Genomic DNA, 27,589 nt, shown 5'->3' on the forward strand with positions numbered 1-27,589 from the left:
AGTCCGCCATGGCCCGAGATCACATGGTCTCTTACTCTTCTACCCACAGGAAAACGAACCATACGTTTTTGAACCCCGTCTAGTGGCATGCTAATATCCTAATCACTATGTCACAAGCTGTATATTTCACAGGAAGAACAGTTTAATCGGGTTGTATATACAGCGCCCAGAGTCAGTTGCCCGTGTCAACTGCTCCAATACATATAATGCTGATGATATAATATCTAGAAACAAAATACAATCAAAGTACAGGTCTATAGCTTGGCCTTTGGAGCCGACTCTTCCGCCGTAGCTTGGGCGTAGAGCTCATCCAGAAGCTGGCGATACTGCTTCACCACCGGGGGACGCTTCAGCTTTAATCTACACCCGGAACAATTAGTACGGTGCAATATAACGGTTTGATGGTCAAGAGCACTTACGTTGGCGTCAACAGGTTATTCTCAACCGTGAACGGATCAAGCATCAAAGAGCAGTTTTTGACCCTCTCGTAGCCTGCCAGCTTGTGCTTCTTCGCAACTCTCTCGAGGTCCTTCAGCACTGCCTTCCGAATCTTATCGTCATTCAATACAGACCTAATGCCTTCAATATCGGTCTCACTCATGGGCCGGCCGAGAACTTTGCTAGCGAACACAGCGAATGCATCAGGTTGGATCCCGAAAATACCAACGAGGAATGTCTGCACGCTGTCACCATGGATATAGCCCTGTGCAAAGTACCCCAGCTCGGAAAGATAAACACCCTCCAACCGCTCTGGTGAGATGTACTCTCCCTGAGCTAGCTTCAGGACATTTTTCCGGCGGTCAATGATAATGATGCGGCCCATTTCGTCTATCGTACAGACATCGCCTGTTCGGAACCATCCATCTTCAGTGATGGCCTTGTCAGTCTCTTCAGGATTCTTGAAGTACTCCTTGAAAACGTTTGTGCCTCGCAGAAGCAATTCGCCACGAGGGTAGGGTTTGTCCTCGACGGAGTAATCCATGTCAGGAAGAGACGCCAGGCACGCTTCTGTGCAGGGTGCCAGGCGTCCACAGTTGCCAGCAGTCAGATCTTTGGAAGACTGGGCGCACGCCATGGCGTATGTTTCAGTCAAACCGTAACCCTGAACGAGATCGGCACCGGTAGCAACTCTGAGAAAGTTATGGAGAGAAGGATCGAGGGGCGCAGAGCCGGAGACCATCATTCTCGTACGTTCCAGGCCTAGGGCAGCGGCGACCTTCTTAGACCATATCCGGTCGTACAAGGCATGTTTAACAGTAGCCTTAGAGGTATCAGGATTCTTCAGGTTGGCTGTCTTGGTCGAAACGACATGTCTCGACAACGCGCCCTTGAAACCCGGTTGGTCCACAGTTGAGGCACGAATAGCGTTCCCAAACCGACTGTAAAGACGGGGAACCGACATAAACCCGGTGGGCTTCAACAACTTTAGGTCATCGACTAACTCCACGATATTTCCATGGAAGTAGCCGATCCGGGCACCTGCCCAGAAAGCTGCATGTTCTGATAAACGTGCATAGATGTGAGCTAGCGGAAGATAGGATGCTAGTGTGTCACCAGCAGCCTGCTGGGTAGTAACAAGGGCCCCTGCAGTGGCCGCAACGGCGTTCTCATGCGTCAGCACAACACCCTTCGGAGGGCCCGTAGTACCGGAGGTATAGTTAATGGTGACGATGTCAGAAGGCTGGGGAGCGTTGTAAGGGCGGTTCGAAGTGGCGCCCAGTTCCTCAACCTGATCGATCGTATAAATCGAGACGTCCTGTCCGGCAGCCACGGACTCCAAAAGAGCTCGCTTTGAGTGTCCAACTTGTTCGCCACCATCAAGAGGGTCCAAGCTGATGATGATTTTCAGATTGGGTAGGAGGGGCTTCAGCTTGAGCAAAGTTGGGATATGCGGCAAGGAAGTTACCACGCAGTGCAGCTCTGCGTGGTTTATAATATATTCGGTTGCGTCTGAGGCAAGAACATCATAGATTGATACAGAATACAGACCTTGAGACATGCATGCCAGATCTGTAACGCCAAGTTAGGGCTATTCAAGAGTAGGGAATAACAAGCAATCGCGTACCAGTGATCTGCCATTCGGGCCGATTTTGACACCACAGTCCGATACCGTACTGGCCAGAACGATGGCAATTGTGTTTGTGGTGCAATTCCACCAACCCGGCACCGAAATCAGCCCGCCGCTTTTGAACTGTCTGGTAATCTAGCCACTGGTAAGGGCCGAAGGTCTTGGTTGTCTGGTTGTACGGGCGCCATCCCAGGCAGTGATTTTTCGGTACTCGGTTTGCAGTCGACTCAAAGATGTCATGCGCAGTGAGAACCTAACAAGAGAAATGTCAATACCAAAGAGCACCAAGCTCTGAACATATACTTACCTGTGGATCTAATGTCCTCACAAGTTCCTTCTGCGCAAGATAGGCACGGTAGATCCTACTCCGTCCAGGCTCCTCAGTCCCAGGAAGGGCCACAGAATACGGCGAGCCCTTCGGAGGCTCTTGCCTTAACTCATCCGCACGAGCAAGGTGGACGGGCTGTTGGCTAAAGAACATTGCGACCTATATTGATGAGTAACCTGGAAAAGTCAGCAATGTATTTAATCTACTATGTGAATTTGAGATTCTGTATAAATGTCTCAACGTCGAGGGCGAAATCTTATCATACCAATACTCAAGCGCTGGCAGATACCGATTATGGCTGTGAGAAGGGAATTTCTGGTTTCCGTGGGTGGAATGCAAGCCGTTGCCTCTTCGAACCAAGGTGAACGTCAGCGCAAAAGCCCAGATAAAACAGTTGAGAGAAGGTACAACTCGGCTGGGAGACGTTTGAAGAAAGGGATAAAGAGTAGGAAAGGAAGTGGTTAAGGAGTATGGACCTGGCGGGCAGTCGGAGGGGGGGAGAAAGTCCCCAAGCAATGGGGAAGAATAGAGCGCTGACTCCGCTGAGTGGCCGAGCTCATACCCACGATGTCTCTTTGCCTCCACGCGATGTGAAACGAACCTCGGCATTTACCCGGTTGATTGAGTCCGGGGAGGGAAGGATTAGTATGCCTCCATTTAGGTCGATAGGGTGGGCGGTGTAGTTTCTCCATGATTCATTTGGGAATCCAGAGCGATTAGTTATCGGCGCTACGGACTACTCCGTAAGTACTGTATTCTGTACTATTCGACCGTCGTCTGCTGAAAGTGCCGAGGCCATTGGATCGGAGAAGACTGACCGGAACGGTATAGTCTATGCTTCCTAATTAAAGTCCACCTTACTACGTATTCCTCGGGCTTCCCCGTTGGATCGGTGGTATCTACTGTGATATACATTCGATATTTTCTTTTTGCTTTTTTCATTTTTTCTTTTTTCATTTTTTTTTTCATATGTATTATTATAAATTATTTTTTCCTTTCATGGAGTGTCTTCCGGGGCCCCAGCATCATGAATAGCCCTCTCCGAAAGCGGATCGACGTCATAAATTACCTACATTGACATATGTGACTGTGTAGGTACGGACTAAAGACATACAGTACTCCGTACATACTCCGTACATACAAATTAGGTTGCATAAAGATCATCCATCCCGTGATGCCTTAACCTTTCTCTCTCACATGCTTGTAAATTTAACCGAGTACTGCCACCTCGTGTCCCTACAGAAGTGATCGTTTCCTTCTTCATATTCTAAGTTTCATTCCTTTGTTTTTATTTTCTCTACTTTGATTTGATCATCCCGTAAGTAGCCCATCCTTTCAAATAAACCTTAAAAGTAGGGAAGGGAAAAAAAAAAGATGTATGTCTTGGATGTATGTGACTTGATCAGCCTTCGCATGTGGTGAACTTCATGTGAAATTCGCCGGGCCACATGAACTTTCTGCATTCTCTTGATGACCCCTTACCTAGGTACGAAGTAATAGGCTGCTCGTTTGCTCATCTGTCACGATGTAACCAATGAAAACATCTTTGTGTAAGAAGTTGAAATCAATTTGTTCTTCGATTCGAGATCAGAGAATACGAATAGTAGTATATCACAGCCATTCAACCCAAACTCCATGCCATGCAAACAATTAAGGGGAAATCAAATACTGTACAAAACGGAGGAAAACGAATCACCTTGAAGAACCCTTGTCTAAATGACTCCCTCATCTATCGTCCCAACATGCAAGTCCGGTTCCCTTGGAGTCGACAGCGAGCAGCCTGGTCGGAGATGTATATAATAGGTATATACTCGTCACGTATGTGCAAAAGAAACAAAAAAACAATATAAAAGAATAAGAATTATAAGAGAAAGGCCTCGGGTAGCCCGAAAGTGCCAGGGATACTCCCGTGGGTACTTTAAACGTCTGATTTAGCCTCGAAACGAGCGAAAGATCCTTTGATACCACTTAGTAGTGGTGGTTTCCCATGACTCGTTTTCAAGAGAAACCCGACCGGTGTCGATGTCGGCCTCGAGTGGGGGAACAAACGACGTCCGATAGAAAATTTTATGTCCCACATAGAGTACCACGAAGAGGATCAAGCTGATATAGGCGATAAAGAAATCCGTTACACTGAATGTTGGGATCCAAGCAGTGAACCCTTGAGTCAAAATGATCAATATGTTGAAGAAGAGCCCGTACCAGGAATACCAGGGCTGCCACATCGCTTTGAAGGGAAGAAGGTCACGAGACATATTGCGAGCCTTCAGAGCTCGCATGAATGCAAGATGACAGGCATTCAGGGAACACCAAGTGATGAAGCCTGCCACACCTGCAATGTTGAGAAGCCAGTTGAACACTGTACTACCAGCATTAGACACATTCATGAAACCGAGCAAGCCAAACGCCGCAGTGAACATGACACCGTAGTAGGGCACGCCCTTTTTCGACGTTTTCTTGAACCAGCGCGGGGCAAGCCCTTCTTGAGCCAAGCCGATTAGGATACGGCTACCACTGTAGACGTTGGAATTGGCGGCGGAAAGCACGACAGTTAACAGGACGGCGTTGATTATATGAGGCAGGACCTTGACACCCGCAAGTCTGGCCGCAATGACGAACGGTGAAGAGTTTGCATCGTTTCCGTCCTTAACAAGGTCTTCATTGGTATAGGGCACCAGCAGGCCGATGAAGAAGATAGTCAATACGAAGAAGAACAGAATGCGGTAGAACGTCTTGCGGATCGCAGAAGGAATAGTTTTGCGGGGATTTTCAGTTTCACCTGCTGCAATACCAACCAACTCTGTTCCCTGGTATGAGAAACCCGCCTGAATAAGCACAGCCCAAAAGCCCACGAATTTGGCTGTTGAGTCTGGAGAAACACCGGCGTAAGCTGCAAATGGACCTGGGTTAGTCCAATAAGTAAATCCCAAGTATCCTTTATCGCCGGCCCCCGCATCAATACAAATTGCAAAGATCATAAACCCAACAACTGTGATCACCTTGATACTAGCGAACCAGAACTCCAGCTCACCGTAAAAGCTAACAGGTAGGAAGTTGAAAAGAGTAATAACGACCCAGAACACTGCGATGAAAATGGCGATGTTGATATCCTTGTCCCAAAACTGTATAATCAACCCTGTCGCAGTTAACTCTAGCGCAAAGGTACTAGCCCAGGAAAACCAATAGATCCAACCCATGGCAAAACCAAGACTGGGGTCGATCAATCGAGCTGCGTAGGACGTGAACGCTCCTTGGATTGGCAGATAACTTGCTATTTCACCCAGGGCCTGCATGACGGAGTACACGATAGAGCCGACGAAGAGATATGCAATCAAAGCGCCTACCGGCCCTGCTGTACCGATGGCGGTGCCACTACTGATGAAAAGACCTGTACCAATTGTACCACCTAATTCTGGTCAGCAAGGTTTTTTTTTTTTTTTTTTTTTTTTTTTTTTTTTTTTTTTTTCCGTAGGCGAATAAGTTTCAATGGATGACGGAAGGCATGAGGCGAGGGTGGAAAGAATGAGGAGATATCCGTACCAATGGCAATCATTTGCAGATGTCGGCTTTTGAGCTGGCGCTTTAGATCCGGTACTGGGTTCGACTCGCGAGTAGCGCCATGCTTCTCGCAGTCCACGTCCTTCAAATCGGACGATGGAGTGGGAGCATTGACCTGAAAGGCCTCATCGTTGGCCATTGCTTCTTTTCCCACTGTCTTTGGCGTGACGTTAAACCCGTCCTCAAAGGCCATGTTTGGACCTTGACAGTCCAATAGTTGAGGGTGAGGCTAGGTCGAAGAGCAAGTCGTCGTGAGGTGCAGAAAGTCGAAAGGTTCTAGGTGAGGAAAAGGTTGGTAAGGGCTGGCTCCACCGGGACTTCTTTTGAGTCACCACTGCACTCCAGCGGACAGAGCCTTTCCAGTACGGAGTATGTATTCTCTGTGGAGCAAACTAGTGCTCAACCCAAAGGAACGGGGTACACTGTACAGTGGTTTGTCGTAGGCGGCTATCATAGAACTACTCCTTTAGGAGTGCTGAAGATAACGGGAACGGCGAATGACAGCGATGGGAAACAAGCGACTATGTGTGCACGACCAGAAAGTGTTATGTAAAAAAATGATTAAAGTGAGGGGAGAGAATGGAGACCTCAGTGCAACGGATGCAACGCCGGTGAGATAGGCTAAGGAGAGGCAGATAGATAACCCTAATCACTGATAATAATGGTAATGATAATGGTAACTTCTAACCAAAAAGAAAGAAAAATACCTGCAGGGAGGAGAAACATTTTCAATCCATTGGAAGACTAAATAGATATACCTATTTTAATCGAACTGTTGTGTGCCACTCGACCGCTGAAAACTTTTCCACCCGCGCGGATGGGAGCCTCCGCACGAAACGTTGGCGGCGGCGACCATCTTGAAGTGGGCCCTTGTAGGGAATTTTTTGGCGGAGGAAAAAATTTTCTCGTAAGTCCGTGACGATAGTGATGAAATTCTGGGTCGTGTGGTGGCGGGAAAGTAACAACCGGCACCAATTCGCCATGTTCTTTCAACTCATGCTCATACTAACAAATGCTTAATTTTTTAGTCGTTTAAGGAGTAGGTCCTGTACGGAGTACGGAGTAACTTATAAGTATATCTGGTGGTATCTTTTTTATCTTCGTCGGGTACGTCCGTTCCTGGGTACCGGGGATGGTCTGGCCTTTTAAATGTTTGCATCCCTCAGCTACGGTATTTCATTCCCGAGGTAGGAAAAGAATCCCCTCCTCCGTAAATATCTCCTGCACTATGAGCCTACGACCGCTAGTACTCAAGTCCAGCAAACTATCTTACTACATCGTCGGGTAACTCTCACTACATGAGTGATTTATCACCTTTTCCTGATCCCGACCTACTGTATAATTAAACTTGAACATGTGATAATGGTGGCATGGGAACAATTGAGGTCTAGTCAGTTCTGAACTCCAGCTATAAATCCGTGAAATGGAGATACATTGACCACACATAGACAATATACAATAGTAAAAAAAAGGGGTATCCGCTCAAAACCAGTGAGAACTCGGGACTCAAAAGCGAGCCTTGATCAAGTTGCAAGACATAATAAGATGGACTATCGCAAAGCCACTGGAGCCACTTCTTGCTCGTATAAATCATCGGGTTCCGTTTGGCTTTCTCCATTTTTCGGCACTTCTTCCATTATGGACGTTATTATTATTGGAATCGGATCAACCGGGGTTGGCGCAGATATCGTAACACATAAGATGTATCATTTAACAATTGAGCTTCATAATTTATTATCATCCGTAATCTGGTCCTAATCGCTGACAGGTAGCTCACGGCACTACCGCTACTATTCCGCTTAGACGCCAACGTGAGCAGTGGTTTGAGGGGCAGGCTTCGTACCAGTGCTTGACCTGGTACGCAAAGCTCCGATAACAGCCACTACTGTCGTGACCGCAAACAAAGCCCTGTATTCCTTATATTAGCAACTAATACTACAGCGGCTTTATATCATGGTGAGTCTCTCTCAACCAGGGAGGACATACCACTCGAATGCCCCAAATACCGTGGCTGCCTGAGCACAGTTGCAAGCGCTCCAGTGACAGAACCTAGGGGCAGGAAGCAGAACACCCAACGCAATAAAGCCTGCAAACCAGAAAATCATAGTGATCGCTTCTACGGCTGGTATAACGAAGCGATGTGCGATTTGGGGAAAGTGCACAGGCGCAAGGGCGAGGTACGGAGTGGCGAAGAAAGCCGTCCAGATGCTATTGAAAAGCATGAAGTTGACGGTGTCATTATTGTACACGCTGACAACTTTGCTTGGGAGTCAGTGTCCTTTCAGCTTGCCATGTCTGCGATAAGAAGGTGACTGACTGTATGCGGTCAAACCAAGAATGATAATTGCAAAAATCACTTGAACAACCCGAACAGGATAAATCCAGGGGAAATCCAGAGCCATCGCGGGCAGCAGGTAGTGAGCCTCTTTGGCCCTTTCTCGTAGTCCTCAACGCAATCCAAATAAGAACGGGAACGCAATACCTGACGACGTCGCTACAGCTGTTCCGTCAAGATTAGTTATCTAGCGAATCTGAGGAGAATAGAAAGTTGGAAAAAGTATTTAGCAAGGCCTGTGATTTAAGAGCATGTGGTAAACCTTGTTCTCGAAGATCTCTTGCCGTTTTTCGGCAAGGAAACTGTGCCGTCGATGCTCTCTCAGGATATTCCTTGCCCTAGTTTTCAGCTGGCGGCGCGGGACGAGTTGGTAAAGATGCTATTTTGGCCGACCTTGAGGTGAAAATCTGCGTCAGTGGCTCAATTTCCGGGTTGACGCCTAAAGTAATTACCCTTCCTTTATGTGGTCGCTTGTTGTATGAAAAGAAGGAGACTGTGAAAAGTTCCTGGGTATTCAAGGAAGAAGAAGTTGACCGACATTACAAGCGGGTCATCCCTCCATGACTGAATTCTTCGGGGTTCGTTTGGTGGAAGCTTGTGATCATCAATATGGCTGCCTATGACGACAAGCGCCTCGCCGCGCACTCGTGAACACGAAAGATTGGCTTGGGAGTGGGTGACAATGATCTCATGAGATACTAATTTAGGAAGGCATGCCAGACTGGTTTGTTGGCAGATTCTGATTGAATGTGACGGGGGATCTACTCAGCAGTGGCAGTTTCTACTACCAACTACTACGACGACGATAGTGTAGGATTAGTACATATACAGTAAGTTAGTGTACTTATGGGGCGGATAACGTGACTAGCCCTACAATGGCCTCAATTATCTACAATTATCTAGAGTTAGTAACTGTGGTGCTCACCATTTATGGCAGATCACGTTAAATTATTGGCCCACCGGTTTACTCCTCCACTAACAGTGGTAAATCAGCGTCACTGAAACATCAAGATTCTCACAGTCGAATTTATCAAGCTGCATCTCTGGAAGTCTTCTGCGGAACTGCATGATGCTTATCTTCGGTAATCCGCTACCTCTTTAGGCAAGACGGTACAAGTATAGGTATGTGCCAGTAGTAAGTAAGTATTCTTATAAGTCCCGAACGTTAGTTTTCTTTCTCCGGAGTTGACCTGGGGTCAAGCTCGCACAAACACGAACACCAATCCCTTTCCCCACATATTCTTGGGATAGAGTATGGGGGTTTGTGCCGTACGTATGCATGGGTACATACTAGTCAGGACATGTGGAAGTGTCAAAGATACAAATGTAGCCTTGCTTAGTATTGAACCACCATATTCCTAGTAGAAACTGTGGTCAGCAAAAAGGTAAATGTTTTCTTCATATTTTGCCCGGCCATATAAATGAATCGGTATGCTCTTTATACTTTTTTTTTTTTTTACTTTTTCTTATTTTCGATCCCCCTCCCTCCACCGATCACGCCATCGTAGTTGCGCATTATTGTTGCTACTTTATCCCCGCACGTATTTATAAAAGCAACGTAGTCATCCTTTCCACCTTGCAGGCTCTCCTGAAAGCCTTGAGTAGTAACTCTACATGGAACATCATCCTTGATATACAATCCAACTACTACGAAAAGACAGTGGCTGTTTTATTCAGGAGCACTAATGGCCGAGTCACGACAACCTCATTTTGAAACTCTTCAGCTTCATGCTGGGTATATATATTCATTCCCATAGTCCCCAACAAGTTCATACGGATTCTGAGTACTAATTAATGGACGTCAAGCCAGGAGCCTGACCCGGCGACCAACGCTCGCGCTGTGCCTATTTATGCGACCACAGTCTGTTTACCCCCCTGGGCGCTCCTTTCTCTTCAATTTCGGTTCTATATAGTGGTCCATTAAATGATACTAACATCTATAGTCTTATACATTCAATGATTCTGCACATGGCGCCAGGCTCTTCGGCCTCAAAGAGTTTGGCAATATCTATAGCCGTATCATGAACGTAAGTGACGAAAGCTTGTTGACCCTAGAAGGTAAAAGAGCTAACCATGCTAACTCCTTACAGCCCACAGTCGATGTCTTCGAGAAGCGTATTGCAGCTCTCGAAGGTGGTGTTGCAGCGGTAGCAGCCTCTTCTGGCCAAGCGGCTCAGTTCATGGCAATCTCAGCACTTGCGCATTCAGGTGACAATATCGTCTCGACCAGTAATTTGTACGGAGGCACATACAACCAGTTCAAAGTTTTCTTCTCCCGGCTAGGGATTACGACCAAATTTGTCCAAGGAGACAAGCCAGAGGATATTGGTGCGGCAATTGATGACCGCACCAAGGCTGTTTATGTCGAGACGATTGGAAACCCTCGATATAATGTGCCTGACATTGAGGCCATCGCTAAGGCTGCCCATGAGAAAGGTGTGCCCTTGGTAGTATGTATAGATGCATTTTGTGATTCGTTGGCGCAAGTGCTGACAATGGACTAGGTTGATAACACTTTCGGAGCCGGTGGCTACTACTGCCGCCCTATCGAACATGGAGCCGATATCGTCGTGCACAGTGCAACTAAATGGATTGGTGGCCACGGTACCACGATCGGTGGTGTCGTGATAGATAGCGGCAAATTCGATTGGGGTAAACATGGTGCTCGATTTCCGCAGTTTGTGGAGCCGTCCGAAGGCTACCACGGCCTGAAGTTCTGGGAAACTTTCGGGAATCTGGCGTTCGCAATCCGTGTCCGCGTTGAGATCCTTCGGGATCTCGGGTCAGCATTGAATCCATTTGCTGCGCAACAGCTAATCCTTGGTCTGGAGACTCTTAGCTTGCGTGCTGAACGGCATGCAAGTAATGCATTGGCTTTGGCGAACTGGCTGCGTACAAACGACAATGTGAGCTGGGTTTCGTATCCTGGCCTCGAGGATCATCCCAACCATGTGACCGCTAAGCGCTATCTGAAGCGCGGGTATGGCGGTGTCTTATCCTTCGGTGTCAAGGGAGGTGCTGCTGCTGGAAGCCAGGTCGTTGACGGGTTTAAGTTGATTAGTAATCTAGCTAAGTACGTCCCTCACTTGGTGACTATGAATCGCTACAGCCTTAGCTGACCAACCTGGTAGTGTCGGAGATTCCAAAACGCTTGCAATCCATCCTTGGTCTACGACACATGAGCAACTGACCGAGCAAGAACGGCTTGAATCTGGTGTTACTGAGGATGCTATCCGCATTTCCGTCGGTACTGAGCACATTGACGATATCATTGCCGACTTCGAACAGTCATTCAAGACTTCCAGTGCCGCACGTACCTAATTTATTACAATGCGGAGAGAGTCAAGCAATAGACTGCCTGGGCCTGCTCTGGAGGCCTGTTAAGGTAATTTGGCGACATTGGGGCACTTGACAGTCGAAGTGGAGTGTGAGTAGGTGAGGCTTGCTGAAGAGAAAAAGAAAAACGGTTCAATTCATCATGGACACCACCACGTATGAACTTGCTAAATCTAGGATTGTGTCAATAGAAACAATATCCTTAGTTTCGGTAATACGTATGTATGCATGTACGTATGAGTCCCGTATATACTGTACACAAGAATAGACTATATCAGTCTCGATCTGAAAAGTAGTGGCCGAAACAGTATTTCTAAAATCGTGGGATAGAAATAGCGATAGCCAGAGCAATGCGTAAAACTGTAGTTTTCTTCAGTGTTTATTCCTTTCTCTGGTGGTAAATCCAGTGAGGTTGTAAGTACTGGTACGGCATGAAAAGCCTCCAAATTGAAGTACCTTGAGAACTATTTTAAACAAATTTATTCGGGTTAAATTAAAACAGGAATTGAATGCTCCAACATATCGCCATACACCGTATCATTGAAAATGGAAAGGGAAAAAGAAGTGCACCGAGCAGATATGCAACTGCATTGCTGATTTTCAAATACGGATGAAAACGAAATCACACGAAGCCGCCCAAGTTCAACGGGAAGAGAAAAAAAAAAAGGCAAGAAAGAAAGCGACGCATCACCATTTTCTCAAGGAAACATTCGAGTTTAAGCCAATGGCATCATCTGAGAAGTATCAACACACGCAAAAGGACAAGACAATGCCCACAATGTCCGATTGCCCACTCAAGCGGTTGAAGATCACTTGCGCTGATGTAAATATGCCTTTCTGAAGGGTTCGAGGGAGAGTTCCAACGCCATGTTCCGTATATGATTTACAATGAAATATAAGAAATAAAGCTCGTATCAAAACAAAGGCGGAATGAAAGAAGTAAAGACCGTGTCTCCACTGGAGCAATATTTGCTTTATCAGTTCGAACTTGATTAAGAACTTAGTTGCCCCCTTGACCCGGGGGTGGGGGCTGTGCTGACCCGCTAGATGTTCCAGCTTGTGCTCCTCCCATCATGAATCCTGGAGGGAACATGGGCATACCCGGAAAGGAAAAGCCAAAACCGGGCACAGCAGGAGGGACGCCGACATTGTTTGCATTCGAGATATCTCGATCGGGTTGGCCACCATGGCCGCCAGGGCCCATTCTAGCCGAAGGTCCGTCCCGGTCTGGTCGGGGGAAGCGGTCCTGCTGTGTGCGGGATGAAATTGGACCCCGTTTGCCCCCCGTATCAGTTGCAATCCGCCTGCTGATAGCTACAAGAACAAATTAGTTTGGAGTATTCTTCAGTTCGAGTGTAATATAAACAAACCTTTGGATGAAACTCCAGCACCGATCTCGATATCTGGCTCTTCAACAACCATGCCGCTCTCGATGGGTCTGCCTCCGGTCCCGCCATATTCAGCAGTGAGCATCCATTTCCGATCCGCCTCCGTGAGTCGTTCAACCGGAATTATACTAATGCCTGTCTGATAGTCGCTACAGTCACGCGGTCCGAATCCGACACCCCATCGAGTCTGGAGACTGATTAGGCAATATCACTAAGTATGGGAAGGCGTACTTACTCTAAGTTGCATGTCCCCAGACTTATAAGATTCCATACCTTCACGGGCAAGCACAGCATCCTGGCGGCTGATCATCTTGATGAAAGCATGGCGTTTGTCTATGTTGACAATGCAAGTCTGGACGATGCCAAACTTGCCGAATAGAGAGCGCAAGTGAGCCTCTGATGACCTGTTGAGTTGTTAGAATCCGAGACACGAAAAAACATAGATATCGACTCACGTGACACCACCAACGAAAAGGGTTCGACTCAGAACTACATAAGAAATTAGTCGAGAGTACGAAAAGAAAATGTTTGCGATCGAGCTGGGACGAACCTTTGATATTGCCTTGCCCAATAGAGTAATCCCACTCGATAAATTTGGGGCCGGGTGGCGGTAGTGTAGGGTCCTTACGAGGAGGAGACGGAGTACGACGTCTACGCCCAGGAGGGCTGCGCTGACGATAATCATTCCCACGCCGACCGCGGGGATCACCACCCCTACGACCGGGAGAGTCGCCATGGTACTCACCGTAAACAGGACTATCACGGCGACGAGGAGGAGACACATCACGACGTCTATCCCAGCCTGGGGACCGGGAACGGCGACGATACTGACCTGGAGGTGAGCGCATATAGTCACGGTCCCGCTCACGGTCCCGATCAAACTCACGTGATTGGGAATCGGGACGACCCCAGGTATTGACATTTTGACCTGGTAAATTAAAGCCGGCAGCCTGAGTAGGATTCATGTTGCCCATGTTAGCGGCATTAGACAGACTGAGGATCTGCAGAGCGGTGGCCCACTGGTCCTGTGGAATACCCTGCGCGGCCAGAAGCTGTAAAAGCTGGAGTTGCTGTTGCAGCGCATCGGTCGTAACAGCGGGAGTGGGCTGAGCTGGGCCTGCAGTTGCCTGCGGCAGTAGCGCAGCCAGTGGATTCTGTGCCGCAGTCAATGGGTTCGGAGTCTGACTCTGGCTTTGTGGTTGTACCAATGCCGTGTTTTGAGCGACATTACTCAAGGCCGCGAAAGGTGTCGCCATAGCCCCAGCGGTAAATGGGTTTACGCTAGCCTGCCCATTCTGGGGTTGTGATGCCTGGTCTACGGATGATGACACTGGCTGCGGAGCTGCACTCTGCTGGGTTAAAGTACCAAGAGGATTAGCCTGCGGTGCTACTGCCGGCGCTGCTGACGCTGATGGAGCCGCTGTGTTTTGTTTGGCCATATCAGCCAGGGCTTTCAATATACTAGAGGTATCTGGCGCCGACTGAGGGGTAGTCGAGGTTGCGCCATTAGATGACAGCGGTAACTGCGACTGCTGAGGACCCCCCAGGGGGATATAATTTGGGGCTGGGGAACCCTCAGGTGTGGTGGACTCAACATCTATAGAAGCAATATCAGAATTCCGTTTGCACTTATCTTGACGTTTATAAGAGCCGCCGGCAGCTCCCTATGTCATACAACCAACTCGGGGTACGGGGTAATGGCGTCCATATCATATGAAATGGAAAGGGAGGGAAACAAGCTTACTGTGAGCTGCGGGTGCGTTTAGTTTTTCTTTGAATGAGGCAAGCATGGGGGCGGGGAAAGTATATCCACGCTCCCAAATATCAACCAGCTTCCTGATTTTTTCCTATATGCAGAGACCATCGGATACGTAAGTTGAACTATTCGCCACAAATTGACAGAATAAACACCTAGAAAAGAAACGGCGGACTCTATGCAGGAAGGGAGGGATATATAGCGGGAGATACGTAGATCAAGTCTTATACGGGCCACAGCGGGATTTGAACGCAAATCTCCGCTTTTATTAGACCGTACGCATGCCCGCAGGTTGTATGGTAGTTTGATGACTGTATGCATCTTGCATCTAGAGCGTACCTTTTGATCCTCAGGAGCGTTGTTTATGATATCAGTCATCAAGACAGGTAGTAATTCGGTCACTCTGTTAACACCAGCGGCGAAGGTTCCATCAGGAGCGGCACTACCAGATGGTTGACCTGCCTTGCGCGCTGCTTCTACCCACTGTCGAGTTACAGAGTCTACGACATAGAGTACGCCCAACTTGTGTGTTCCCGGAGCCTTCTTGAAGTGTGTATAGATCTTCTGGATAAGAACGGATTCATTCTGCAAAAAGAAGAATTTCTGTTAGCTTGCCATTCACTTCTATGATAACCCTTATCAATCCAAGCTAGAAGGGACACAATACCTGAACATTCGCGGTGCAGAGCGACGTGATACTGTTGATCTTAGAGCCTGAGACACCAGGAGGCTTAAGGGCGAGCATAGACTGGAGATAATTGTCCAGTTCTGCTACAGCAGACGACATTGTTGATAGTATGTATTAGAGGGGCTGGGTTCCAGTACGGAGATATGGTTGGTAGATATTCCCAGAAAGTTCTTTGACAAAACCTATCGCTTCAAATAATATGATATAGGCGACTGGGTGTATCAAGGGGCCAACGAGTCGTTTCTACTGGGAGATCCAGTGCGGTCAAGAAGATATTGTGATGCTTAGTGATAGCAGGTCTGCTGTGTTTTTGGATCTCAAAACGTTGACAAGTACCTAAGCGGACTTCTGGTCGTATCACTACAGAATTCCACGAGCGGACTTCTGGCGACCAGGGGGGGCTTCCGCCTACAGCTAGAACACAGCCAAGCGATGGTGTCCAGGAATTTTGCGACTCGCGAGCGAGTATGTGTACAAGGTACGTCCTAAGGTGAAAGTCGTCAGGTGAATCAAAAAGAGAGACAGATGTGATAGATTACAATGTAGAACGAAACATGTAATAAAAGGAGTAGATAAAGGTTGACGTGAAAGTGATGCTGTGAAAGAAATAGTAAGGAAGGAGTGATTTTTAGTAGACAAGGGCAGTCAGTCAGGTGAGGAGAAAAATCGTAAGTTGCGCTAACCCTGAATTGGTAAACCCACAATTTCACCTGGCACGGCACCTCTTGCACTTTAATTACTTCAGCTGGGGGCCTAAGGCTCAAAATATATGTCACGTGCCTATCGGTGTTCCCAAAACGTCTACTTACTAAGCCCTAATGATGACCATTGACCTTAGGCCAGTGAGTCGGAAGTGGTATTCCGTATATAGTACAGAATAGAAGCACTGCTAATTGAGTTAAGGCGTTGTCCTTCTGGGTGAAGGCCCACAGAGCCGAAGAACCTGCTGTGGCAAAGTACAGAACTATCAAGGTAGAAGTGCACTACAGAGCATGAAGTACTGTCAATAGCAAAACAGAACTTGCCGCATACTTTGTGTTTTTGAACAAAATAATTTGACATGATTAATCAACACCTTGTTCATAACCTGGCAGTACTCAATTGGTTATCTGACTCTCGGTACGGAGTACTACAGCAGCTACCTTAGTGATGGGTCCGACCCAAACTCGGGTAGCGGCCGACGTCACTAGCCAAGGGAACTTCGAATTAAAAAGTGGAATACTCCGTTTACGGATGGATTGCGTGCCGAGATCGTCAGTTTGCTGGTGAGCGACCACGTAGTCTGTAATAGAAAGATTAAACAAAATATAAGATTATAAACATATAGTGTAGACCTTAGAGGCAAAGGAAGACAAGGGTGTCCATGCCAGTAAAGTCTGTTACGGAGAGGTGTTGTACTAGTATGATAGCAATAATGAAAGAAACTAAAGGAAAATAAACAAGAGAGCGAGCTGTTCTACCTAGGTAATTAATTACTCCGGTACTCCGTCCCGCGTAACGGAATCTGGCGGGCAAGGGATCACAGACACCTTACGTCGCCGATGGAAAGAATTCGGGAGACCGGGCCACCTCCCTGGGCATAGCATTACGGTACAGTACGGAATCCCGCCATTGCCTTGCCTCGTTGCCGACCTTTACTGTACCGCCCATGTACCGGCTGTACCGTTACGGTCATATGGAAAAAAAAAAAAGAGCTTCTCCCGAGACCTCAGCATCTTTTCTTCTTTTCTCTCTGTCACTATCTCGATATACCCAGACCCTCTCCATTCTTCAATTATACTCAGCCGCTCAATAAAGGTTGTTTGATTCGACATGGCTTCTTCCTTGAGAATCGGAACTTCTGTTCTTCGATCCACCTCTCTCGCCGGTAAGCCGGTCGTGCAGTCCGTTGCCTTCAATGGTTTGCGCTGCTACTCTACCGGCAAGGCCAAGGTTCGTCGTATCGTCTAGATTGCTCCTGCTTCTTGACTTGTCTAACTGGCATGATTTCGAACTATGCAGTCCTTGAAGGAGACATTCGCCGACAATCTCCCTGGCGAGATTGAGAAGGTCAAGAAGCTCAGGAAGTATGCACGACACGCGAATAATACCTTGACCATCAGTCCATTTGCTAACCACGCCAATCAACACTCGTAGGGACTATGGCAACAAGGTCATCGGCGAGGTCACCCTCGACCAGGCCTACGGCGGTGCTCGTGGTGTGAAGTGCCTCGTGTGGGAAGTATGTCATGACGCAACGGAACCAACCAGCTGCCGATGAGGATTTGCTAATTGTAGTTCAGGGTTCTGTTTTGGATTCCGAAGAAGGTATCCGTTTCCGTGGATACACCGTATGTATTATCTCACTGTTTCTTGTCGGGATCATCACATACTCATGGTTACATAGATCCCCGAATGCCAGAAGCTGTTACCCAAGGCTCCCGGTGGCGAGGAGCCTCTTCCCGAAGGTACAACTAATCCCCTAGAAGACGGTTGGTACATCCTGCTAATATACCGTAGGTCTCTTCTGGCTGCTGTTGACCGGCGAAATTCCCTCTGAGCAGCAGGTTCGCGATCTGTCTGCCGAGTGGGCTGCTCGTTCTGACCTCCCCAAATTCATCGAGGAGCTCATTGACCGCTGTCCCAGCACTCTTCACCCCATGGCTCAGTTCTCTCTGGCTGTCACTGCCCTTGAGCACGAGTCCGCTTTCGCCAAGGCCTACGCTAAAGGTATCAACAAGAAGGACTACTGGAACTACACCTTCGAGGATTCCATGGACCTCATTGCCAAGCTTCCTACTATCGCCGCGAAGATTTACCGCAACGTCTTCAAGGACGGCAAGGTCGCTCCTATCCAGAAGGACAAGGATTACTCCTACAACTTGGCCAACCAGCTCGGCTTTGGTAACAACAATGACTTCGTTGAGCTCATGCGTTTGTACCTGACCATCCACTCTGACCATGAGGGTGGAAACGTCAGCGCTCACACCACCCACCTTGTTGGTAGTGCTCTGAGCTCCCCTATGCTGTCTTTGTCTGCTGGTCTGAACGGATTGGCTGGCCCCCTTCACGGATTGTATGTTTATCCCTCATCAAAAGGCCCACGAGCGAGAAATGAATGTAAACGAAAGGATGGTAGAGTCAATCCAGCTAACACATTAACTTCAACAGGGCAAACCAGGAAGTGCTTAACTGGCTCACAAAGATGAAGGCTGCCATTGGTAACGACCTCAGTGACCAGGCCATCAAGGACTACTTGTGGTCCACTCTCAACGCTGGCCAGGTTGTTCCCGGATACGGTCACGCTGTCCTGCGTAAGACTGATCCTCGTTACGTTTCTCAGCGCGAGTTTGCACTTCGCAAGCTCCCTGATGACCAAATGTTCAATCTCGTCAGCCAGGTCTACAAGATTGCTCCTGGCGTGCTGACTGAGCATGGCAAGACCAAGAACCCCTTCCCCAATGTTGATGCTGTAAGTCTATTGCACATTTTTAAATCATTCGATTACAAGCCAACAAATGCTGATCTATCTTCAGCACTCTGGTGTCCTTCTTCAGTACTATGGCCTGACTGAGGCCAACTATTACACCGTCCTGTTCGGTGTCTCTCGTGCTCTAGGTGTTCTGCCTCAGCTGATCATTGACCGCGCCCTTGGTGCCCCCATTGAGCGCCCCAAGTCCTTCAGCACGGAGGCTTACGCCAAGCTTGTCGGTGCCAAGCTGTAAATTCGTTGAATGACGCGAGACCCTGGAGGAGGTTTTATGATTAAGCACACCATTTTGTATTTTTCCCTTACTATTTTATTAGACTAGGATGCGACGAGTGCTGTGGTTAGTTTGATTAATGTATGATAGGACCTGGCCCAGGCGGGCCTTGTAACAGCGCACCAATATTATGTCGATCTTTTGACTAGATGGCTTCTTTGTCCCAGTTTTTGCTTGATGAAAACAATTACCTCTACAATTTAGAAACAGACCACTCTAGTGTTAGATCCATTTCTTTCTATAGAGGGAAGACAATACCAGGGACCAAGAAAGAGAAGGAAGGGATGTGAAGAAAAGAATATTGTCAAGTAACCGGTAATACTGGTAAGCAGCCGCCAATGCGCAGGTACAGTACCAACTTACAGTGTGCATGTATGTGCATGAGTGCAGTTCCCTTCATCTATCTTGTGATTTCCGGGGTTTATCATCTGACACGGACTCTACGCACTTGCAGCGTAATGATCTCACAGCTGATGTCTATCACATGAATAGGTGCCCAGGTATGTACTGAACTGTAGGTAACTTGGTGCTAATACTACCGGGAGTACGGAGTATTTCGGTCATGAAGCTTCCCTAGAATAGGAGAATGAAAATTACATCCAAGGTAAAAAAAGTACAAGTTTACTAATCAGTGCTAAGAGTATGGGTATCTTTCACCCTACCTGGGAGAGAGAACAAATAATATATAGAGCCCAGCATGCTGATATTTTTGTTTCCTAAAGCCGATACACATACAATTGGTACAACCTGTAGTAAATACGAGTAGTGAGATGCCCGTGGGTATTTGTTTACATCTTGAGAGGTATCTGGGGCATGAACCTGGGAGGTTGAGAGGAATTTGAGACAAGGATCGGGACAGCTCAACCATTTCTGTATTGCGGTAATGTTGGGGGGCACCCGATTTGCTCCGTTGGCTCAACTGAGGCCAATTACACCGCCGGACCACACTGGGCCTAGTGCCAGGACTCAGGCTAGAAAGACACCAATTAGGTTTAGTGCCTCCCCAATGTCCCCGACGTCGGTTTTGTTTTTGCGGTTTGAGGGGGAACGGCAACTGGCCTTAGGCCGTCGAGTGCCTAGTCGGGCCTAGCACCTAGTTAAACTTGGAGTACGTACTCCGGGTAATCCATCCTCGTAGACTTTATATTTCCAATCTTTCCTGTTCTGTTTGGCTATCACTGCTTCTCCTTCCATCTCTACTTTATCGGCTATTTAGATCGCCCCCTCCCCGGTCCTCCAGTGTACACCTTTCAAGGACTATTCCGAGCGTTTGGAGTTCGATTGAAAGCGATCGTCCCCCCTTGACTTCTCCATTGCAAACAACAACCGACTTCTTCTGATCCCTTAGGCGACGAAGCCCCCAGCATCCCTTGGTCAGGGCCCCTTTCAGCGCTTCCCAAGGTTAGAGATGTCTACTACTACAGCTGAGATGGCCCCTGCCGGCCGTAAGCTCGAGAAGAAGCCCGTCAAGTTTAGCAATCTGCTGCGTAGGTATCGCCCAGCATTATAGAGAATGCCATGGTTCTGATAGTCTTTGTGCAGTTGGTGCAGGATTGAATATGTTCGAGTAAGTAATGCGGCCTACAGTCTATGTCCACCATGAAGGTGAAAAGGGAGACGTCTTGAGTACTGACATAATTACTAGGGTCACCACTTTGGGACAGGTATCATATTTTTGGTATACCCAACAAAATCCGGTGATCTTCTGCTAATGTATAGTTTAGCCGCTGGAAGTGATCAAGACGACCATGGCCGCCAATCGAGGCGACAGTTTCGCCAGCGCTATGGGTCGGATATGGGGTCGTGGCGGGATCCTCGGTTGTAAGTAGCCTTCTTGTCCGCTATCCGAGTAGCGTGACTGCAGTCTCTGACATGGGATGTCTGTGCAGATTATCAAGGTCTCATTCCGTGGGCCTGGATTGAGGCCTCCACCAAAGGCGCTGTCCTCCTTTTCGTCGCGTCCGAGGCAGAATTCCGTGCCAAGGTGCTCGGCGCGCCAGACTTCCTCGCTGGTATCTCAGGAGGTATGGCGGGTGGTATTGCCCAGGCATATGCCACTATGGGCTTCTGCACCTGTATGAAGACGGTCGAGATTACCAAGCACAAGATGGCTGCCCAGGGTGTAAAGCCTCCAAGCACCTTCGCGACATTCATGGACATCTACCGCAAGGAAGGCATCCGTGGTATCAACCGCGGTGTGAATGCGGTCGCTATCCGTCAAACTACGAACTGGGGCTCTCGTTTCGGTCTTTCTCGTCTCGCAGAATCAGCAATTCGCAAGGTGACCAACAAGGATGAAGGACAAAAACTGAGTGCGATGGAGAAGGTCTTAGCCTCCGGCCTCGGTGGTGGTCTCTCTGCTTGGAACCAGCCTATTGAAGTCATTCGCGTGGAGATGCAGAGTAAGAAGGACGACCCCAACCGGCCTAAGAACTTGACCGTTGGCAAAACCTTCAAGTACATCTACGAGACCAACGGTCTTAAGGGTCTTTACCGTGGAGTTACTCCCCGTATAGGCCTAGGAATCTGGCAGACAGTCTGCATGGTGGCTCTTGGTGACATGTGAGTTGACCATACCCCTGGGTGTTTAGGACTGGGTGTACTTTTCGGGCCAAGGTTACCGTGCCCCGAAAGCACTGGTTTTCTGGTTACCATGTCCCCGATCTTCATGTGATAGCCGAGGAGCGGAGTTTGGCTAACCCATGGGTCTCTGTCGTACCGAATAGGGCCAAGGAAGCAGTCGAAAAACTGACGGGCGATCAAGTCACCGCTAAGCACTAGTGAAGGTTTGAGATACCCTTCTACTATGCACGGCTCGGGAGTGACTGGGCAATTGAGTCTCCGATTTAAACACGGATCGGGTGGAATTACCATCAATCACATGCGTGGATAACTGAGTAGTGAACTTTGGGCCCGTGCTATTTGGGGTTCATATTTCCGTCTATAATAATGTCTATGGGTAGTAATCCGCACTGATGTGGTAGTTCCGCCTCCAAAGGGTTCTCAATCGATTTCTAATCTTTCGCATATGTATATTCTATGTTTATGGTGTTTTCGAGTTGAAGCCGAAGATCACCAGTTATGCAGTAGTCTACTTCGCCCAACCAGGGAAATCCCGAAGTTTCGCGTTGTAAATATTTGATGATGGTAATAAAGGATGTTATGAGTACCCAATTAGAAGGTAATACCAGCTACCATGATGGTGTGATCCCCTGTTGTAAGTGAATTGTACCCCATTCGACCCTTATGCTAGTAGTTAACTGACCGCTCGCAGAGTAGGGAATAAGCACCACCCGATGTATGGATGCACTACTACTATTACATTGACGGGGAGGATGTCTTTTCAATGGTTAAATTGTGATCTAGTTCTACTAGTATTGCCTAGAATGCCCATCTCTATGTATGTACTCCCTAAATATCGGCACGATAGATAATCGACTGTATGTTTTAGGTTTATATTGATTTCCGTAGCTTTCCATATCATTACGATGAAGTCAAACACCGCCACGGCAGCCCAAGGACGTAAAATATGCCCCATTAAACACATGAGAGGATAACTCTAGAATCCGGAATAGAGCACATAAACCCATACTACACCGCAATGTGAAGAGTATTGGATAAGGTACAATTGTATTACAGTCACACAACTACAACCACGTCACAAAGAAAATATCTGCGAAGACTGATCTAGACACATGAGAAGGGGGTGACGCTTTTTTGCAAAGACAGTCTAATATGTATTGTATACACTTTAAACGGTCAGACCAAGGTCCTCGCCGTAAGGGAGCTGGAAGAGGTCTCCAACGGAGGCGACGGAGGCCTTGTCAGAGAGGAAGTTCTTTGCGGCCTGTGAAATAGAATCAGCTATCTTCCTGTTTTCAAAGATACCAACGCAGAATAAATATGATGTACTTACATCCGTAACCTGGGCCTCCGTAACGGCGTCGATGCTTTGAGCGATTTCGCCGATCTGGTAAGGCTTGCCGCCGCTGAGAAGAGCAGAGCCAGTGGCCTCAAGGCCGGTCTCGAGGCTCTGAGCCGACTCAAGAGCACGGAACTTCGCCAGAGCGATTGCCTTTTTGATGTCTTCGCTAGCAACTTCGCCGGCGGCAACCTTCTTGAGGGCATCCACAGCATTCTTGCTGGCTGAAGCAACATGATCGGCCTTACCAGAAAGCGAAATAGTGAAGAGGCCAGCATCAGAGTAGGTGTGGCTCTTGGTAGAGGCACGGACCTGGGAGAAGCCCTGAGTAGCCTGAGCCAGGAGGGAGAAGCCAGGAGTCCACTTGATAGTGGACTCACCACCAAGGAGGGCAGCAAGAACAGAAGCTTCAGGCTTGTAGCCAGAGGTGCCGAAAGCAGCGGAGCCAGGGAATGCAATGACAACAGCGTTGCCGGCTTTGGAAGAGACACGCTGCTCACCGCCATGGTACTTGGAAGTGGCGCCGGGACGGAGCTGGTACTGACTGGAGCTGCCAGAGCTGGGGAGTTCCTTGAAGAACTGGCCAACCCACTTGGACAGTTCAGCAGAGTTTGAGCCACTGCCTACAAGCGCAATGTTGGACTTGGCATAAGCCTGCTGGGCGAACTCGGCGAGGGCTTCAGCCGAAAGGTATTTCTCAATAGGAGTAGTGGTGGAAGGGGTGATGCTCTCCCCCAGGCCACGGTGGAAAGCCAGGGAGTGGGCAGCATCGACAGCCTGCTGCTCAGGATTGGCGGCAAGGGCTTGTTGTCTGAGTTTGAGGTGCTTGATGACGACCTCATTCAATTCGTGGGCTGGTGAACCTGGTTAGCCCATCTATCGAAGCTGACATGACCACTTTGTCGACATACCTGCAAACTTCGACTGAGAAGCAACCTCTGCGAGAAGTTCGGCAAAGTAAGGAAGATCGTTCGAGAGGAACTTGGCCTTGAGGACAACATTTTCACGCGAGTGTGTCGAAGAAACTTCACCGCCGAGCAGTTCAACCTCCCGGTTGATCCGCAACGCCGACCGTTTGAGTGTGGACTATCAATTGATCAAAATCTTGTCAAATCCCATCTCGCATAGTGATGCGAAGCCAGTAAAAATGGGCATTGAGAGTAGGAGCTAACCTTGAAGGCAAATTGTTCGAGAGCATCGGAGAACCCAGGGAATGGCTGGTAACGGGGGCCGGCCTTTGCAACCAACGCCAGGGTTGCTGTAGGACCGGCTACTTCTCTATTGGCGAGCTTCACGCCAGCAGCCTCGGTGACATCGTACTGGAGGCCTGGGGTCGCAGCAGAGGCCATGCTTCGACGGCTGTTGATGCCGGCAGCAGAGCACTGCTTCTGGACCGCACGGGGCGCATTTCGGCTGAAAGTAGACCGCGACAGCATTATCGCATGTGCGGAATATAAAATATGTGAGGAGGAAGATAGGAAGCCGAGGAGCTCGACAGCAATTGGGGGGGTGGAGTGAAAGGGAGAGCAGAAGAGTGCTTCTGACTGTCGTTGGGCGGGTTGGAAACGATGTCTGAAAAGCTTCAAGATGCCGGAGCCTTGATTACTTTCTCTCTGATTGGCTAGAATGGCGAGTGCGGGCGGAACCGGCTTTTCCTCCTCCTCCGTGTCAGCTGATGTCACATGATGCATGGCTGCACGTGAGCCCCGGCAAAAGCATTGCGATAAGAGAAAAAAAAAGTAGGACAAAGAGGGGGAAAAGGTAGCTTGTGTCGATTGCTCTGCAACCAGTTTGCGCTTCCGTTATCTATTAGTTGGTCGATACTAATTCCCTATGAATATCCCGCGGTGACCGCTGTTTCCTTCTAGAGAATTGAAGCTGGCAAATTCTCTAGAAGTCTTAAGCTAATATGACTTCCCAAGTATGCGACTGTTCCATCTACATGAGTCTCACGCGTTAACCTGATGAATGGCAGTATGCTGGAGAGCTCTGTACGCTCCTTGTCGAAGATAACTTTGGGGAACTGTTTGCGGTATGTTTGGATTTGGACACCCATCGACTACTTTTCAACCCATGCCCGGAATCTTGATGCGGAGCGAAAAGCATGATGTGGCTGACTCTAATCTACCTCGCGGACACAGCGCATTTTCTCGACATTAAATCGCTATGATCGACTTTCCTTTTCCCGGCTGAAATTCTACTCCCGTCTCTCCAACGCCCAGCTTCGTCATGGCCTCGCTGCTATGATTCAGCAACACCTTGTCTACCACTACACGTCCTATGATGACGGCATTACGTACTACGAACCCAACATGCAATCCGCATACTATCTTGTCCGATCCGGGAAGATCTTGGAGCTTATAGAACATCGATTGGGAAAATATGCCGCCACTGTTATGTCGACCATCATGTTTCTTGGCCATGCGCAAGTTGGCTATCTCGAAACCCTTCCGGCTCTGAGACCTTCGAACTCCGACGTGAATAGAGCTAGTGAGGAGCGTGGTGGAATCCATGAAACTGAAGAGTACCACGGAGAGGAAGCACGCCAGGAAACTGAGGAACATAGGGAAACTGAAGGCCGACCGAATGGGCTCAATAGTGATTATACTTCTAGTGAACGTCCAGCTCTTCTTCACCCGACTTTGAAAGCATTGGCAGGACATGGTTACATACTACGTGTCAGGGATGCTCAATTCCAAAGCTATGCTGACAACGCTTTGGATGCCGAGCGCACAATTAAGTCAAGACCAGACATTAAAGCCCTTAAGGGAAAAAAACTAGACGAAGCAGTTACCGAGGGGACGCTCGAATTGCTCAAAGAACGGTTGGACGGAGACCTCACTCGTGGGTTGATGTTTAATGGAGTGCCCCGAGGAGCTAAACGAAGGCATACCACTGGAGCTACCGAGGCATCTAATAAAAAGGCGCGAGTTGACTATGCTGCTGTCGATGAGGATGAGGACGGTGGAGAAGAAAACGAGTGGTCAGACGATGACTTTGGTGAAGATACAATACCTATGGAGGTAGGTCTTCCCTTTCCTTAAGCTTTCAGGTCCCCGTTCCGGCGGTTGTTCTTTCAAAGGAGAAACTGATGGAACGGTGCTTAGTCCGGCATCACTGTACGCATAAATTATGAGAAATTGGACGTCGCTCTCCGGAACCGCCGTTTTTTGGAACTTGCAGAGCGGGACTCCTCTCCCGTGACAGCCGAAGTTTACGAAAGTCTCCTACGACGTATCGAATACCAGACAGCGAAATGTCGAGATACCACTGAAATCCCTCGCGAGGGAGAGGAGGGCGAACATTATTCTGTGCCAGTTCCTCTAAGAGCAGTGGTAGAGGATGTCGACCTGTTTCTGGACCTAGCAGGATCAGTTGGTCCCATGGAGGTCTCTCAGCCTATAAACAGGCGCGGCAAGCGACCGTTGGAAGAAACCACGAACGGTGCAGCCCATGATGGGACCAACGGGGGGCAATCAGATGGAAATCGTACCTACGAAGTCGACCAGCATCTCTGCCTTCTAGCTCAACCACCTTATAGCCTCACCTCCAAACGTATGGTTTCGGGTCTAATTACCTGGACTGTCGAGTTCCGCCACTTGGCACGCAAACTTCGTCATCTTGAATTGGAACGTATTATCGAAGCGAGATATGGCGATGTTGCATTACGGGTTGTCCGTGTACTCCATGACAAGGGCAAACTAGATGAGAAACGTCTACAGGAAATCAGCCTTCTTCCATTCAAAGACCTACGCCAGGTTCTCGCCAGCATGCAGACTGGCGGATTCGTCGACTTACAAGAAGTGCCGCGAGACGCACTGCGACAGCCTTCAAAAACTATTTTTCTCTGGTTCTACGACCCCGATCGCGTCGGTAATAGTGTCTTGGAGGATACGTACAAGGCAATGTCTCGATGTTTGCAGCGCCTGCGGTTCGAGCGGAGTCGGCTGAAAGAATTTCTTGAGAAGACAGAGCGAAGCGATGTTAAGGGCAATGAGGAGCGATACCTGTCTGAAGCAGAACTAACCCTACTCGGACAATGGAGGGCGAAAGAGGCACTCTTGCTGGGAGAAGTAGCCCGGTTAGACGAAATGGTGGCCGTGATAAGGGACTACTAAGGCACTGAAAACCGTAATGAGCAATGAAATATCAAGTTTTCACATTTGCATGTGCATTCATATGGGCTGAACGGTTAGTGCTGTACAGATTAGCTTCATAAGGGCCAGCCTCTCCCGGTTGACGCTCGTATATTTTAAGATTGATTGTAGGACCAGGCTGCTTCATTATCAATCAGACCAAGACATTATACCTGGAGTTGTAGGATACCTGGTGATACATATCGTATAATAATACTGGTCTCCATACAGAAATAGAGGATGTGAGAAGCGGTCTACTAGCCCTGATAATTCAAATAGAATAGGAACAAGAAACGATATAGAGCTGATTTCAAGTCAATGGTGACTTGCC

The 27,589-nt window shown here is 48.4% G+C and overlaps 9 protein-coding genes across 9 annotated transcripts; 4 read left to right on the plus strand and 5 right to left on the minus strand.

The window, feature by feature from the left end:
• Positions 1-254: 254 nt before the first annotated feature.
• Positions 255-2,549, minus strand: F9C07_10770 (putative AMP-binding enzyme; the record flags this gene model as incomplete). The annotated part of the gene is made up of 4 exons (XM_041292094.1): positions 255-360; positions 420-2,010; positions 2,066-2,321; positions 2,376-2,549. The coding sequence occupies 4 exons, from the start codon at positions 2,547-2,549 to the stop codon at positions 255-257; spliced, it is 2,127 nt and encodes a 708-aa protein (XP_041146411.1).
• Positions 2,550-4,327: 1,778 nt separating this feature from the next.
• On the minus strand, positions 4,328-6,147 carry F9C07_10769 (amino acid transporter; the record flags this gene model as incomplete). Its single annotated transcript, XM_041292095.1, has 2 exons — positions 4,328-5,802; positions 5,937-6,147. 2 exons carry the CDS (start codon positions 6,145-6,147, stop codon positions 4,328-4,330), a joined length of 1,686 nt encoding a protein of 561 aa, XP_041146412.1.
• Positions 6,148-7,753: 1,606 nt separating this feature from the next.
• Positions 7,754-8,356, minus strand: F9C07_2232807 (membrane-associating domain-containing protein; the record flags this gene model as incomplete). Its single annotated transcript, XM_071509921.1, has 3 exons — positions 7,754-7,862; positions 7,941-8,211; positions 8,272-8,356. The coding sequence occupies 3 exons, from the start codon at positions 8,354-8,356 to the stop codon at positions 7,754-7,756; spliced, it is 465 nt and encodes a 154-aa protein (XP_071366525.1).
• A 1,618-nt stretch (positions 8,357-9,974) lies between these two features.
• On the plus strand, positions 9,975-11,610 carry F9C07_10767 (Cys/Met metabolism PLP-dependent enzyme-domain-containing protein; the record flags this gene model as incomplete). Its single annotated transcript, XM_041292085.1, has 6 exons — positions 9,975-10,024; positions 10,096-10,150; positions 10,233-10,316; positions 10,380-10,739; positions 10,794-11,362; positions 11,421-11,610. The coding sequence occupies 6 exons, from the start codon at positions 9,975-9,977 to the stop codon at positions 11,608-11,610; spliced, it is 1,308 nt and encodes a 435-aa protein (XP_041146414.1).
• A 246-nt stretch (positions 11,611-11,856) lies between these two features.
• On the minus strand, positions 11,857-15,923 carry F9C07_1564366 (uncharacterized protein). The gene is made up of 8 exons (XM_071508208.1): positions 15,437-15,923; positions 15,109-15,354; positions 14,758-14,860; positions 13,564-14,610; positions 13,469-13,502; positions 13,249-13,417; positions 12,996-13,200; positions 11,857-12,939 (listed from the first exon to the last, which is right to left on the minus strand). Exons 1-8 carry the CDS (start codon positions 15,554-15,556, stop codon positions 12,626-12,628), a joined length of 2,238 nt encoding a protein of 745 aa, XP_071366526.1. The 5' UTR covers positions 15,557-15,923; the 3' UTR covers positions 11,857-12,625.
• Positions 15,924-17,169: 1,246 nt separating this feature from the next.
• F9C07_2283662 (citrate synthase-like protein) lies at positions 17,170-19,415 on the plus strand. Its single transcript, XM_041292086.2, has 8 exons — positions 17,170-17,389; positions 17,459-17,523; positions 17,594-17,678; positions 17,740-17,787; positions 17,844-17,904; positions 17,957-18,512; positions 18,608-18,908; positions 18,973-19,415. The coding sequence occupies exons 1-8, from the start codon at positions 17,270-17,272 to the stop codon at positions 19,159-19,161; spliced, it is 1,425 nt and encodes a 474-aa protein (XP_041146416.1). The 5' UTR covers positions 17,170-17,269; the 3' UTR covers positions 19,162-19,415.
• Positions 19,416-20,366: 951 nt separating this feature from the next.
• F9C07_10764 (putative mitochondrial DNA replication protein) lies at positions 20,367-22,105 on the plus strand. The gene is made up of 6 exons (XM_041292087.2): positions 20,367-20,687; positions 20,743-20,767; positions 20,846-20,864; positions 20,925-21,021; positions 21,090-21,762; positions 21,927-22,105. Exons 1-6 carry the CDS (start codon positions 20,609-20,611, stop codon positions 21,979-21,981), a joined length of 948 nt encoding a protein of 315 aa, XP_041146417.2. The 5' UTR covers positions 20,367-20,608; the 3' UTR covers positions 21,982-22,105.
• Positions 22,106-22,951: 846 nt separating this feature from the next.
• Positions 22,952-24,558, minus strand: F9C07_2068439 (ubiquinol cytochrome c reductase, subunit QCR2; the record flags this gene model as incomplete). The annotated part of the gene is made up of 4 exons (XM_041292096.2): positions 22,952-23,047; positions 23,117-23,976; positions 24,034-24,208; positions 24,295-24,558. 4 exons carry the CDS (start codon positions 24,556-24,558, stop codon positions 22,952-22,954), a joined length of 1,395 nt encoding a protein of 464 aa, XP_041146418.2.
• A 539-nt stretch (positions 24,559-25,097) lies between these two features.
• F9C07_10762 (DNA-directed RNA polymerase III subunit rpc3) lies at positions 25,098-27,240 on the plus strand (the record flags this gene model as incomplete). Its single annotated transcript, XM_071507486.1, has 3 exons — positions 25,098-25,154; positions 25,264-26,145; positions 26,230-27,240. Coding segments are annotated over 3 exons (1,950 nt in total), but the record flags the coding sequence as incomplete, so codon positions are not given.
• Between the last annotated feature and the right edge of the window lie 349 nt (positions 27,241-27,589).

Source organism: Aspergillus flavus, chromosome 4 (genome assembly GCF_009017415.1).
Source record: "Aspergillus flavus chromosome 4, complete sequence".
In the NCBI taxonomy this organism is placed as follows: domain Eukaryota; kingdom Fungi; phylum Ascomycota; class Eurotiomycetes; order Eurotiales; family Aspergillaceae; genus Aspergillus; species Aspergillus flavus.